A 13322-nucleotide genomic window follows, 5' to 3' on the forward strand; every position below is an offset into this window, starting at 1 on the left:
ATATATCTATTGCATGTATCATTATTTGGAAAACGCAATGCCCTACGGCCCATGCTATTCTCATCATCAAAGGGTATTTACTGCAACCTTTGACAATTACTGTGAGAAGAAATGCCTTAATCAAAGTAAAATCTCTCCAAAAGATAGAGGATGCAAGTTTACACAAGTTAACAGGGTTGATTGTTCTTCTATCAATTTCCCTCCAGATCACTGGTCAATGGCAAAGGTCACTTTTTGTTGTCAGTTTGCCTATGGCAAATTCAGAAACACAAGAGCTACATGTATTTATTTATCTGGTCTGGATTTGGGATCAAAGTTAACCATTCCATGAACTTTGCTCAACACACTACAGATATACGCCTGTGGGGTATTTCACAACAAGGCTGGGATCAGTCTTACTTCAATGGCTAATTTGACGGGAGGGACATGCCCTTTTCAAAGAAATCAGATAATTTTTTATAATTTCAGATTTGAGTGACATGACAATTTCCAGATGTTATATCGCTATGACTAAATAGGAAGTTTTATTGTCAAGAAAAGTGTGATCATACAGAAGTAGTTGCAGGACAACATCATTTCTATCATGAAGTATACTACTCAAAAGAAGTTAAGGATCACCTGATTCTTTCATATTACTATAGTTAATCTGTCATGCCATTCTTTCATATTACTATAGTTAATCTGTCATGCCATTCTTTCATATTACTATAGTTACTCTGTCATGCCATTCTTCCATATTACTATAGTTAATCTGTCATGCCTTGATAGATTAACTATAGTAATTTGAAACAGTTGTGTGGTCCTTAGCTTCTTTTGAGTAGCATATATTCATGAACTAAAGTGGTATCAAAGATTGTGCTATCTTCTTGAGTACAATTAAGTATCTGTGTACAATGTCATCAAGGTTTGTTGTCAATGTCATCAATTTGTGTGTACATTTTCACCCCAAACAGGCGTGTTGGTCAGTGGAATGTCTCACCTGGTTTTGAACCCTGGAAAATGTGTGTAACGCCATTATCTGACCACTGCTGCTCATACAGGAAGTTGGACTGTCAATGGACCGTGTTTGACAACAATGTGTTGACCATGTCACCAATATTTGTGGTCATAGTAAAGAGAGATTCAATCCACCACAAGATCAAAGTGAAACATGTGTAATATGTCATCAAAACATGTGTAAAATGTCATCAAAACATGTGTTTTTTGTCAACATACAGTCCATAGGGTGCAAGCCTTTACCCTATCCATTAAATATATCGACAAGGGTTTCTTTTTAAGTTAAACATTTGAATTAATGAAGAAATTAGGAAATACTCATGAATTAATCACAAAGATATTAATTGTTTCCTTGATGCTGATATTTCCTTTACAATGTACTGTGAAAAAAGATTGAAGACTTCAATCTGAAAGTAAAAATTAGGTAGTTACTTGAATCTTTCTCTGTACAGATCTCTTTTCAGAAAAACTTGGCCGACATGCTGATTTGGGTTTCGTATTCCTTAGTGTTTCTCAAAAAAGATTTTGAAGTCATAAACTCGACACGAGACATGAACTTTGTTTTGTTCCTTCCATTACCCAGCATGCACTTCCAACCAGGTTGCATAAAATGTATGGCATGCTTTTCTTAGAATCATCATACCAGTTAAAACAAAGACATAACACAGAAATAGCGACGCATCCTGTTAAACTCTAGTACAGTAGGGTGCCAGTTTACAACTTGAGGCTCAATAAAACCGAGGACCGAGGGAATGGTTAAGTCAGGGAGAGTTTATTGTCCAAAATTCAACCAAGGGAGGGAGCAGCCTAGCCCAAGGGAGACTGCAGCCATATTGTTCTGTAAGCCGACTTAATCCCTTCCGAGGATCATCTGATCACAAAATAGGTTGCGATTCTTTGATCAGCTCTAAGATTACCTCACATGATAATCACAGGACAATAACCCTCATCTCGGTGTAATAGTGAAAATGGCTCCAGATACCAATGAATAATTGGTTCGCATTCCAGCTGAGAGGACCCAGGAGATTCATAGCTCATAGACAGATGTTTATTTTCAACTAAACTTCCCCAAAACATATCAATTGGTATGACGAACATGGAAACTTTTTGATTTGGCGATATCAAATTGCTACGATTCTAACGACCCATTCCCATCTACACTTAATTGCAATATATGGTGACAGAGTGTCACAATAGACATGGAAAAGGAGTGTCTGGCTAATGATTTAATATAATCTGATGTAATCTTAAGCTAACTGTTAATAATTCTCTCATAACACATCTCAAGCAACATCATAAAGGTAACCTACTCTCCAAGCCTCATCAAGCAATAGTTATCACTAGGGATAGCATGTCATACTGGAGATATCATCCTGATGAAGCATCTATTATCACATGGTTATGGTCCCATTGTCCTTATCACCCAGGCACAAAAAACGGAAGAAGCATTAATTATACAATGTTTAAGAGAATGTTAAGCTCCAACAAAAGGGCCAAAGATTTCTTAATTTACAGCATAATCCGTACAGTCTGGTTCAAGTTTCAAAGAATCCAGGTTGCCTGACCAAGATAAAACTCTTATAAAACCTGATTCCATTAGTTAATCCTCCTGTAAATCATGGATGTTTAATAACGAATGCTAACTAGGTCTGCCATGACAGATGGCCAGAATGGCCACCAAGTATAACACATTCCTTGAGTGAGTTTACTACCAAACCTCCGTCAAAATCGCATGGCTTTAATGTCTGTCGCGTGCAGTTTCACGCTTTATGAGAAGATTTTCTCCAATCCTAAGATATTGAAGCAGGCTTGGATAGCTCTTTACGATGAGGTTTCCATACCCTTTTTTTCTGCCATTTGTGAAAAACACGATTCAGGAGAGAAGAGGTTCAATGTTTGGATTACGTTGATGCAGCTAGATTTGGAATGTATGCTCGATTAGGTTCGATGTGACCTGCTCGCACAGCAAAAAATGCATGTTGTACTCGCATCTTATGGTTGGCATGACATTACAATCAGAGCATTTGATCAGAAGGAAATATTGGGCAAAGGGATTTCCCCAAGAGCAATTCCTCATATTATTTTTAACTGACATCATAGCTGATAACAGATATATATTTTTTATTGAAATCAAAGATTAATTCACAATTATCAACACAATCTTTTACATAATGTAACAAAACCTAGTGTCCAAAATAAATAGCCATGTGAAGTTTTACGTCACTTTCAAGTTTGCAGGAATTGATAGAAAATATTGGAATGTATTTTTTTTTGAAAAGTCATGAAAATGCCAAATCCAGTGATGGAAGTTGATGTTTTTAGAATTAATATTCCTTGAAACATTTGCCACTGATCTGATTTTGAAACAGGATTTGGATGCCCCATAAAATGAGGCAAGCCTCCTCCAGCCTCAGGAATCCTGCTTTTATGCAGATATCAGCCAGGCAGAGCCCAAGTGGACCCGGGCAACATTTGGGAAACATTTATAGTGGAGAAAGCTGGGGGAATCATCCTGGCTAGCAGGGAAAGATGAGAGCAAGTCAATCAGAGTGGAGGCCGACAGGTGAAACATACACTGGCGGATGCTTAAAACCAGGAGCAGACGGCACTGGCGGCCATCTTGCTTCTTAGAGATATTCCTTAAAAAAAGATAACTTTCTTCCCAATAAAGTTTCAGTCAAATTACGTTTTGATAAATTCTTATTTTACATCTACAAATTAACATCAATTTGCTTTAATTCATAATTTTGTTTTACAGATGAAATGTGTCAATCCATACATGTTTTAGTCATCCAATATTTTTGTGTGCATGGTCACTAAACTGTCACTGAACATGTGTAAAGTTAACAGCAAAACGAAAAATCATTTACTATTTTCAGCGAACCCCCAAAAATCCTTCAGTGGGAATGCATAACAAAACAGATAAGTAACATTATGAAAAACTTGCAAAACATGTGAATACCAGGCTTTGAAGAAAAGCTTCCAAAGGAAACCTCCCATATCTCTGCTGATGGTGGCTGTATCATATTCTCGGGGCAATATGGAAGCTAAACCGATCACAGCTGTAGAAAAGAAAGCCTATGCTTATATTTAGTGAGCTCCGAAAATTAGTCCTATGAAATGATTCCTTCTGCTTTAGAAGACTGAGGTGTATACCTTCCACCGCGCCGACTTCATAATGAGCAATGCCTAATGCTTGGAAGGATAAACCCACACATTAACTACGTCTGATTATGCTCATTACTAGTATCATCAAAAAGACGAAAAATTTCCAGGCCACCCCGGCACCAACATTTTTGCGAGTCTGCCTCTCCGAATCAAACGCAGCCTTCATCCCATGGAGCCAGGAGGATAATTGACCTCATACGGAGGGGTGTGAAATCCCAACAGTTTCAGGGATTTCCAACCTCCCCTAATCAAAACCTTTTAAAAACAATCCATGATTTGGTTCCATTTAATAACCAGAGGCTAAAACACAACTCGAAGGAATTCCTCCAGAACTGCCCCCCCCTGGTTTTTTCATATCGCCCATTCCTGTTTCATCAAAATAGCTGTAAAGCAATATATAGTGTTTCATAGCAGAGGCACAACTAGTCACACTAATATTGGAGGCAATTTGTTGCTTTTCTTGTGCTTTGACGGCCAGAAACTGATCGAAAGATGAAACAACAGCTCGTGAAATCGTATTCATTTTCAAAACAAACATTCCAGTAAACAGACTGAGTATATCATTATCAAATATCAGCTCAAAAGAAAACTAGTTTTTCAATTTCACAAAATATAGAATACTTCTGTCGCTCATGAATGGCGATTCATGTATAACACAGACAAATTACTGATGTTTCAAAGATGATGAAACGCAAGGAATTTCAATTTTCTGAGTGAATGAACATCAGCATTTACTTCAACATGATACAAAACTCATGTGAGGAACCCGGGGATACCTTCAGCATTAAACACCCATCCAAGAAAAACACCCTGTAGTTATAGCAGCCTAATACTGGAGAGTAACTTAACTTATTCCCCTTAATGTTACCACACTTCCAATTGCTTAAAATAATGGAAGCTCCCTCCAAACACTTCAACACTATCAAAGTTTCCCTTAATCAGGCTGATGACACAACACCCCAAAATGTATCAAACATTTATGAAAAGAATACTGCTAAATTGAAAAAAATCCTTAAAAAGTTCAAATCTTAAGCATCTCTTCAAACAGCAATTTCCAGACTCTGTTTGATTTCGGAGTGCGTCTTCCCAGATGTTCAAACTTTAGAATTTAGAAATATTACAAAAGGTTACAAAGTTTAACAGAGGAATTGGCCAAGCCATTCATCAGAGAGAGGCTGAGTGCTGACGAACACATGGGACAGGAAATGAGCGCTAGATGCGCATCTTGTGCATCTTGTTCCTCGTCCCCACACACGTAATGAGATTTGCGAGAGGTTTGGGTTTATCATGGGAGAGGATACCAAGTCCTGGAAAAAGTTAAACAGTAAAAAAAATATGTGCCTGGATGTACTTACATAAATGATACAGCATGGGCATACTTACATAAATGATTCAGCATGGATATCTCGGGGTGGTCATATCCAACTAGTCCACTACTCATTTCGGACTAGTAGTTATGTAACATAACTAGATTTGGGAAGAAAACAACTAGTCTATCTAGATTTTTGCTTGTCTCAGTCTACCGGACTAGTGGCTATGTCTATCCCTGAAATACTTACATAAATGATTCAGCCTGGATATACTCATATGGACTATTCATGGTTGAATATTCATGTACTGTGTATGTAGCCTATTTAGTGCTGGATATTTTTGTATGTAGCCTATTCAGTGCTGGATATTCTTATGTATAGCCTATTCAGTGCTGGATATTCTTATGTATAGCCTATTCAGTGCTGGATATTCTTATGTATATCCTATTCAGTGCTGGATATTCTAGTATATAGCCAATTCAGTGCTGGATATTCTTGTATATAGCCAATTCAGTGATGGATATTCTTGTGTATAGCCTATTCAGCGCTGGATATTCTTGTATAGAACCTATTCAGCGCTGGATATTCTTGTATAGAGCCTATCCAGTGCTGGAAATACCTGTACAGAGTTTTCCGAGTGATCCATACATAAGTATCACTTATTTCCTGAGGAAATTACCTCTCTCTGTTCAGCAATCAAGAATCTGAAACCAATTAAACTTTAATGCCCCTACATGTACAAGGTGGATGGTGTTAAGGTTAATAGTCTGTTATTTCATATTTTGCCTCCTTAATGTGACTGTTGGAACAGTGGGGTAAGTCTCGTGGTTAAAGTGTTCGCTCGTTACACCAAAGGCCTGGTTCGATTCCCCACATGGGTTAAGTGTGCAAAGCCCATTTCTGGTGTCCCCTGTCATGATATTGACGAAATTATGTCAAAGTGGCATTAAATCAAACTCACTCACTCACTCATTGACCACAGAAATCAGTAAATCCAGAAGTCAACTGCTCTGGCCGGCTGGTAGTATTACAATTTTTTTAAACCAACAAACCCAACAGAGCAGTGCAATTGTTGTACCTCATTGATTTGAATGATTGAGAAGGTTTTTCGAAAGGAAATGAAAAAAAAATCCTTACTCCCCAGTCCTTGGGGTGATATTTTTAGACACAAAGACTATTTGCCCCAAGAATTGGTCCCGAATTGTTTCAGCATCCCTTGCCTTAGCTTTCATGGAGATAAACCCCTTTGAAGGGATCGGCCTCAAACCTACTAGAAATAACAGTACACAGGAATTCCATTAACACTGGAACCACATTGGTTGAACAGCCAGTTTCAAATAGGCAAACTCGGACAAACCTACACCTTCCCCATCCCAGAGAAGTCATCTCCATCCTCCTGAGGTCACTACAAAGGGTACATCTCGCTGTGGTAGAGGGACAGACTGGACGCAGGGTCCTAATCACTTCTGGTGATCACTTAGGTTCAAAAAGAAGCCTACAGTAGAGTACAGCTCACATATATCAACATCAAACATGCCTCTCACTTAGAGAGTTCAAAGCTTATGTTTTGTTTTGACTTGCTTGGTACTAGTGGCAAGGTTTGTCCGACTCTCAGATGTCCCGAGGTGTTGATGTTCTCTTAGTGTGATACTGTTCCTCTGTTCCTGTTCTTTTATCAAAGACATTTAACTGTGTAAAAATTCTAATACATTTAACAGTTTCTATTATATTTTCAGGACTTTCAAAGAGGAATTTCTTCAATCACCTTTCTGGACCAGGCTTTTATAAGAGGGAAAAAAGGTTTTAATTTAGTTATTCTTTAATGAAAATAAGCAATAACTAGCACATCATCATCTTAAACTAATTCCGTGTCTTATTTTTGACAGGTTGTAGAAAAACAGCCTCTTTACAGATGCAGAAAGAAAACATGGAAAAAGGAAGAATTATGTACTAATTTCAATTATCTTTCAACAAAGAATTTCTTAAAAAAATTCTTTTCTTTTCAAAGCGAAGAGCTATTACACTTTTCTTCCCTGGAGTGAACAACTATTCAGACAAGCGAAAAAACAATAAACTAATTAACAGATACAAAGCTTTTTTTAAAACAGGAATTTGCCTCCAGATATTGAGATAAAGTTTGGACTATTACCCTGATCAGCTGTTCCATTGAATATATATGGCTGTCACTTCTAACCCCCTCCCCTTGCATATACTCTTATAGGATTCCAGTGGTATACATTGCATAGCATCTGAAACTTAACGATGCATGAATATTGATGAAATAATTAGCCATTAAGCCACAAATTATCATAACTGATTAGTTTTATTACTTCGTCTACATTATACCTATGCAGCCTGTCAAGATATTGAATGTTTATTACCCATATATTGCACTAATATTGACTTCATTAGGGCAACAGGCTGATAACGCAAGTCATTAATCTCAATATCAGCGGTCAATTAATATCTTTCCGTAATTACATCAGACTTGATTAATTAGACTCCATGAGATCATATTATGCTTTTTTCTAATCATGAGAAAAGAATAACACTTTGCGTTCAGTGGGAAATAGGAACGAAATGGCCTGAGTGAGTCCACTACGATGGTCAGGGTAACAATTGTGGCAGGTCATATCAGGTGATCGGATGCAAACGGGAATTCAATGGAGACTGAAGCAGTTATCCAGCTTCACAAGAGTCAGCAGCTGCTTCAGACCTGCAACAGCAGTGCCTCCACAGACTCCGATAGATATAACTACACTCGCATCCTAGCTTGGCACTGGGACTTCCAGTAAGGCAACACTACGCCAGCTCACTTCGCAGCCATGCATCACTAAAGTATCATGAAAAGTCAACAGAAAATCATTCCAGTGTAAAAAGAATATCATGGACTTCCTTCTAAAAATCTATGCATCTTTGATGTTTTATCAAATTGTTTATGTCATTATATTCCACATACACCCCAAAAATAAAAATAGTATATATAAAAAAACAATATAAAAAACCCAAAAAACTTACATAAACAAACAAGTCCTGAAAATAAACAATTGGAAATGAACCCTATGCATTTAATCCTATCATTTATTAAACTGATTGCGATCATTTTTTTAAAACATTAAAACCTTCATTCAGAAAAATTCTCATCCATTTAACCTCAGAAAAAGCATCACCCCACAAAAAACATCTTGTACCTAAGACCTACCACCCAGAGTCAAGGCGAGTCCCTCCCCTTAAAGTTCCTCCCAGTGTAACTACAGACACATGTCAAGCCGGTACACCCCACCCCCCACCCCCACCCCACCCCCTGGCCTGACAGGTCTGGACCTGGCGTACACCACTGTGCAGCCAATTATTGCCGTGAGACTCAATGATATATCATACGCTAGTGCGGAACACATACCGAATGAGCAACACATTATTACCAATCCATATAGAACTTCTCTCCGACTGAAAAAGAATGTTCCTTCATACCACTGACATCGTGTGGTATGACAAGCATATTAGTCTTACTTAATATCAAGTCACCTTGTTCAATGGTGTGGTCTCCCAGAACACTTTCCCAATCAAATCGGCTTCATCTGACATGAACATAACTCGGTGAGAACTCCGACATGTGCACAGCATTAGGTATTAAATCCCACGTTTGATATTGGACAAATTACTTTACAGCACCATATCCACTTTTCATAGTGGGCTATATATTCCGTATCCCATTAACCAACATAGTAAATTACATATCTACCTCATTGGAATCTCCTAGGTGAAGTTAGCAATACATTATATCCCATACTAAACCATGAATTATGTCACTTCTAGACCATATTATATCTCAACCAATATTTCACATCACTGTTACTACACAGCCTCGGATAATATCACAACATTTTTTTCTCATCCCTGACAATACAGTACCTGATCTACGTTCCTTCATTCACCATATCAGCTACTTAACTGTTTTTGCGTTAGTTTTTGTGCACTAGTCATGTGATCATTGAGGTCAAATGCCATACAACCGCAAAGCCCCTGCCGGGCGACCCATTGATTTTTTTATAAATAAAAAAATTCAGCAAAGGTTACAACGGAGGCATCTCTGCATTAGAACGTATTCCCAATGTGCAACAGGAATAGTCATGAGAATTATCATGACATTGAGATTCCATATTTCAGTTCTCATATGATAAAGACGAGATTTATTTGTCAGAAGATCACAATCTTGACTACCTTAATCTTCAAGAGTTTCAAAACACGGGAGAAAAACAAGACATCATGCCTCATAGAATTTCCGGTTTTATATCATCAGGCAATATCATAGCTAATTGAATTTCAAAAACTTTTCATCATTTTTGTAAACATGAGACAAGATGCATTAGGACCTAAAGCTATAAATCTGCTCGAACAAGTCAGTGACACATGGGACAAAACTCAGCAAGAAGATAAAAGTTATGATTAAATGAGAAACTCAATGGAAAACAGTCAAGTGTAGAGAAACTTTGCAGAAAAAGCTCTCACAAAGTTTTCTTGTGTGAACGAAGCCAAGATCAGCTGTATAATGAATGAACAAACAGCCAGTCTGGTTTTTTTTTAAAAACAAAGAAATCTAAATAAATGATAAGAAAATGAAGTATAACAATGCATGAAAAAACTGCTGCAAAAAGAGAGGTAAAAACGTCAGTGCACAGACTTACTTTTAGTATCATGAAATCCATAACAAACTTGAACAGCTGAGGAGAAAAGCTCCAGTCCAAAAAGTGCCAGATAATATAAAGGGGAAACTTCACTTTCAGACATGGAGCTGGTATAAGGGGGTAGATCTAGCAAATCTTGCCCCCCTCATCCCAGAAGGGGAAAGGAGAAAGTATACAACAGTAACCATGTCGTCTCACACAGCCATCAAACAGAGACCAACAGCAGTTCCACTGATGACAGTCTCTTGCTCATCATCCACAACTCCAAAAAGTTTGTATATCCCTTTGAAGACCAAAACTTTCACTTTTTTCCATCCAGAAACTTTCTTGGGGTAAAAATCCTGTCACTGCTAATCCACAGGCTTTATCCAACCATATTCCGATCCAAAAGCAACTTTTTTACACTTTTTCCAAAACTTTTCTCAAACTTTGACAGCTCTCCACACAAGTCCAATACACACGCACCTAGGCCTCTCAAACCCTCCTCTCTGATTGAGGAGTAATTTACATCACTCTAAGGCTGCTGGGAAGGCTATGAAAATGGCTGCCGACATTTGATAAGAGCTAGCGGCTGTGACTTGACAGCAGTAGCAGCGATGTGCACCCTCATGCCGAACCACATGGGTCTGCCAGGAGGGAGGGAGCGAGGTTCCCGATAACCCACTACAGTCCAGTCACTCACTGACCTCTCACTAGATGGCAGTGCGGAGGTCAAAAGGCTAATACCGTTTACCTGGCCAGTAGCTATGGGATGTCCAGTGACACAGGGGTATAGAAGGGGGTGTGTTGAGGTAGTCAGCCGGTCTCTCTCTACCCCACTGCCTCTCTATCAAGAGGGATGAACATCACTGAATGGCACAACTGCTGCATAATACAAGCATAATTGGGAGGCTCCCGAACAATTAATTGATTGTGGCTTGAATGATACGCAACACGTGTAATGAGTATCTGTCATAGTCCCTTTCAACAAACCCTCTTTGAAAGTTGACTTTTTGTATTAAATCGCTTTATTGAAAATTTACATTTGTCATAGAATTTGTTTTGGTTTGAGATTGAGGAATGAGTTAGCCGAGTTCCTGTCAGTCTGACAACAAATTCTCCTCAATTACTACCACGTTATGGTTGACGGATAACGTATTACACAATACACAATGAACCGTTTTACTAGACGCAAGCAGCATCTAAAGCAATTCACAACAAACCAAAATGTCAAATCTTTGCAGCATTATCAAACTTGGAACACAAAGAAAACATTCCTAACTTCCTCATTAAAATCATCACCATGCTAATTAAATTGTAATCCAAATCACACTTTATAATCCCGACTAAACCACATCATTCACAAAGCATGCTGAAAACATTCTTCAAATTTAGCAATGAAAAGAAAGATAAGCTTGCCCCGAGGCCGTGACTTTTCTATTTGGTCACCCATCCACAATCCACCGTTGTGTTAATGACATAATCCTGTATTGAAGATTAATGCCCTATGTAAATACCCTGGGGTATGGGCCACTGCTGAGGGAAGGGGCGTTATGTTTAAGGATGGGTGGGGTGATACAGGAGGGGGCATGTTATGATGGGGACACTTCACATCGCCTGGTAGGGGGGTGTAATATAGCTTGAATGGAAGCATGCTTCAAAGATTATCAAATCCAGGCCAAAGGTCCAGGCGGCTGTTATGGAGGTAACAATGTATAACAATACAAAGCTGGTGTGGTCAACCTGGCTGGATTCTATTGGTCAGTTCACCCAGGTAATGTCCAGCATGTGTTCCATCATGTATTTGACCGGCAGGGTCCACTTCCTGCTTCTCTTGTTAACCCAACATGTCACAAACACTCGAGGAATTTCAGCTATCCCATTAATGTGCATTTCAATTTGGAATAAAAAAGAACGACAAAAGATTGGACAGGATAGGTTATTTAAACCATAACCCAAATCTAAGCACATCAATTATATATAAAATGTTTCAATAATTTATATCATGGAAAAATGCTACTCAACTTTTGAAAAAAATAAATGGAAACCCAAATTTAAAAAATACAAAAAGTTCATAGTTTGGAGTGTCATAGAACATTAGGAAGATCCTTATCAAAAGGATATAAAGAGTTAAATCAAATAAATTTGTAAATCCACAATTATGAAAATCATAAACCATCATCTGAAAATGCAACTTATTAAACATAACCAGCGAGTTATAACCGTTATATCACACCTTCTGACCGTGAAAGGGTTAAGCTTGTTCTAGGCCAGAGTGGTTTGCTGGGTGATGAAGTGGACTGGACATTCATCTGATCGAAGTGGACACCTGACCACTGGCTATGGCTACCAAGTGTCACCTCCGCCTGATGAAGGAGCGAATCCATCATTGGATAAAGGGCAAACCAAACACCTACCAAGTTTCAGTCCAATAAATGATGGCCTTGTAGATGATATTTTGAATGCATGGCAAATATCTCAGTAGCTGTGAAAACTTTCACTTCATAGATACCAAATGATTCGTCAAGACGTCTTATATATACACAAGTTATTCCTAACTTTTTTTCTTAGGTGAGTGGTCGAGTGGGAAGTTGGCTTGGAATTGTATTTCTGTCCGATATTGTGGTTTGGTTTGGGGGTTTGGGGGTTTGGGGGTTTGGGTTGATGTTTAACGCCGCACTCAGCTAAATTCAAGCTATATGACAGCGGTCTGTAAAAGATAGAATCTGGACCAGTCATTCCAGTGATCGATATCATGAGCATCCGATGTTGAGAGAGGAAAGGCCATAGGATGTTTGATGTTAAAGGCCACACTCAGCAGTTATCCCAACTGTATGACTGCAGTCTGGAAATAAGTCAGGACCAGACAATCCAGTGATTGATATCATGAGAAGCGTTCCACTCGGAGGGGTACGATGACATGCCAGTTACCTACCCTGACCGCCCCGATCATTAAAGTCGCTTCGAGACCAGCATAGGTAGCAATTATAACTCAGAATCCCAGGGTGTGGAAGAACCCTTTGGTAAGAAAAAACTTGAACCTAAACGACATGGATACTTAAAAATATTCATATCTTGCAGTCAATCTATGTCACAAGCTTAATCATTATGAACCCATTTCATGTTTTATTGTTTTATTGTTTTATTAATATATTTATATACACTACACGAAAAAAGGAGAAAA

At 38.4% G+C, this 13322-nt stretch overlaps 1 protein-coding gene across 3 annotated transcripts in view; it reads right to left on the minus strand.

Moving 5' to 3' along the window:
- The window catches only part of LOC124133114 (E3 ubiquitin-protein ligase PDZRN3-like), a 313211-nt gene that overhangs the window by 123612 nt on the left and 176277 nt on the right, over window positions 1–13322 (minus strand). Inside the window, exon 1 of one of the 3 annotated variants that reach the window (XM_046497371.2) lies at window positions 10160–10898. The exons of the other annotated variants lie outside the window; for them this stretch is intronic. Within the exon in view, the coding sequence (XP_046353327.2) occupies window positions 10160–10180 (21 nt within the window). The 5' untranslated portion in view covers window positions 10181–10898. Of the gene's footprint in view, window positions 1–10159; window positions 10899–13322 lie in introns of those variants that run through there. 3 annotated transcript variants of the gene reach the window in all.

This window comes from Haliotis rufescens, unplaced genomic scaffold (assembly GCF_023055435.1).
Source record: "Haliotis rufescens isolate VD_foot unplaced genomic scaffold, xgHalRufe1.0.p SCAF_76, whole genome shotgun sequence".
In the NCBI taxonomy this organism is placed as follows: Eukaryota; Metazoa; Mollusca; class Gastropoda; order Lepetellida; family Haliotidae; genus Haliotis; species Haliotis rufescens.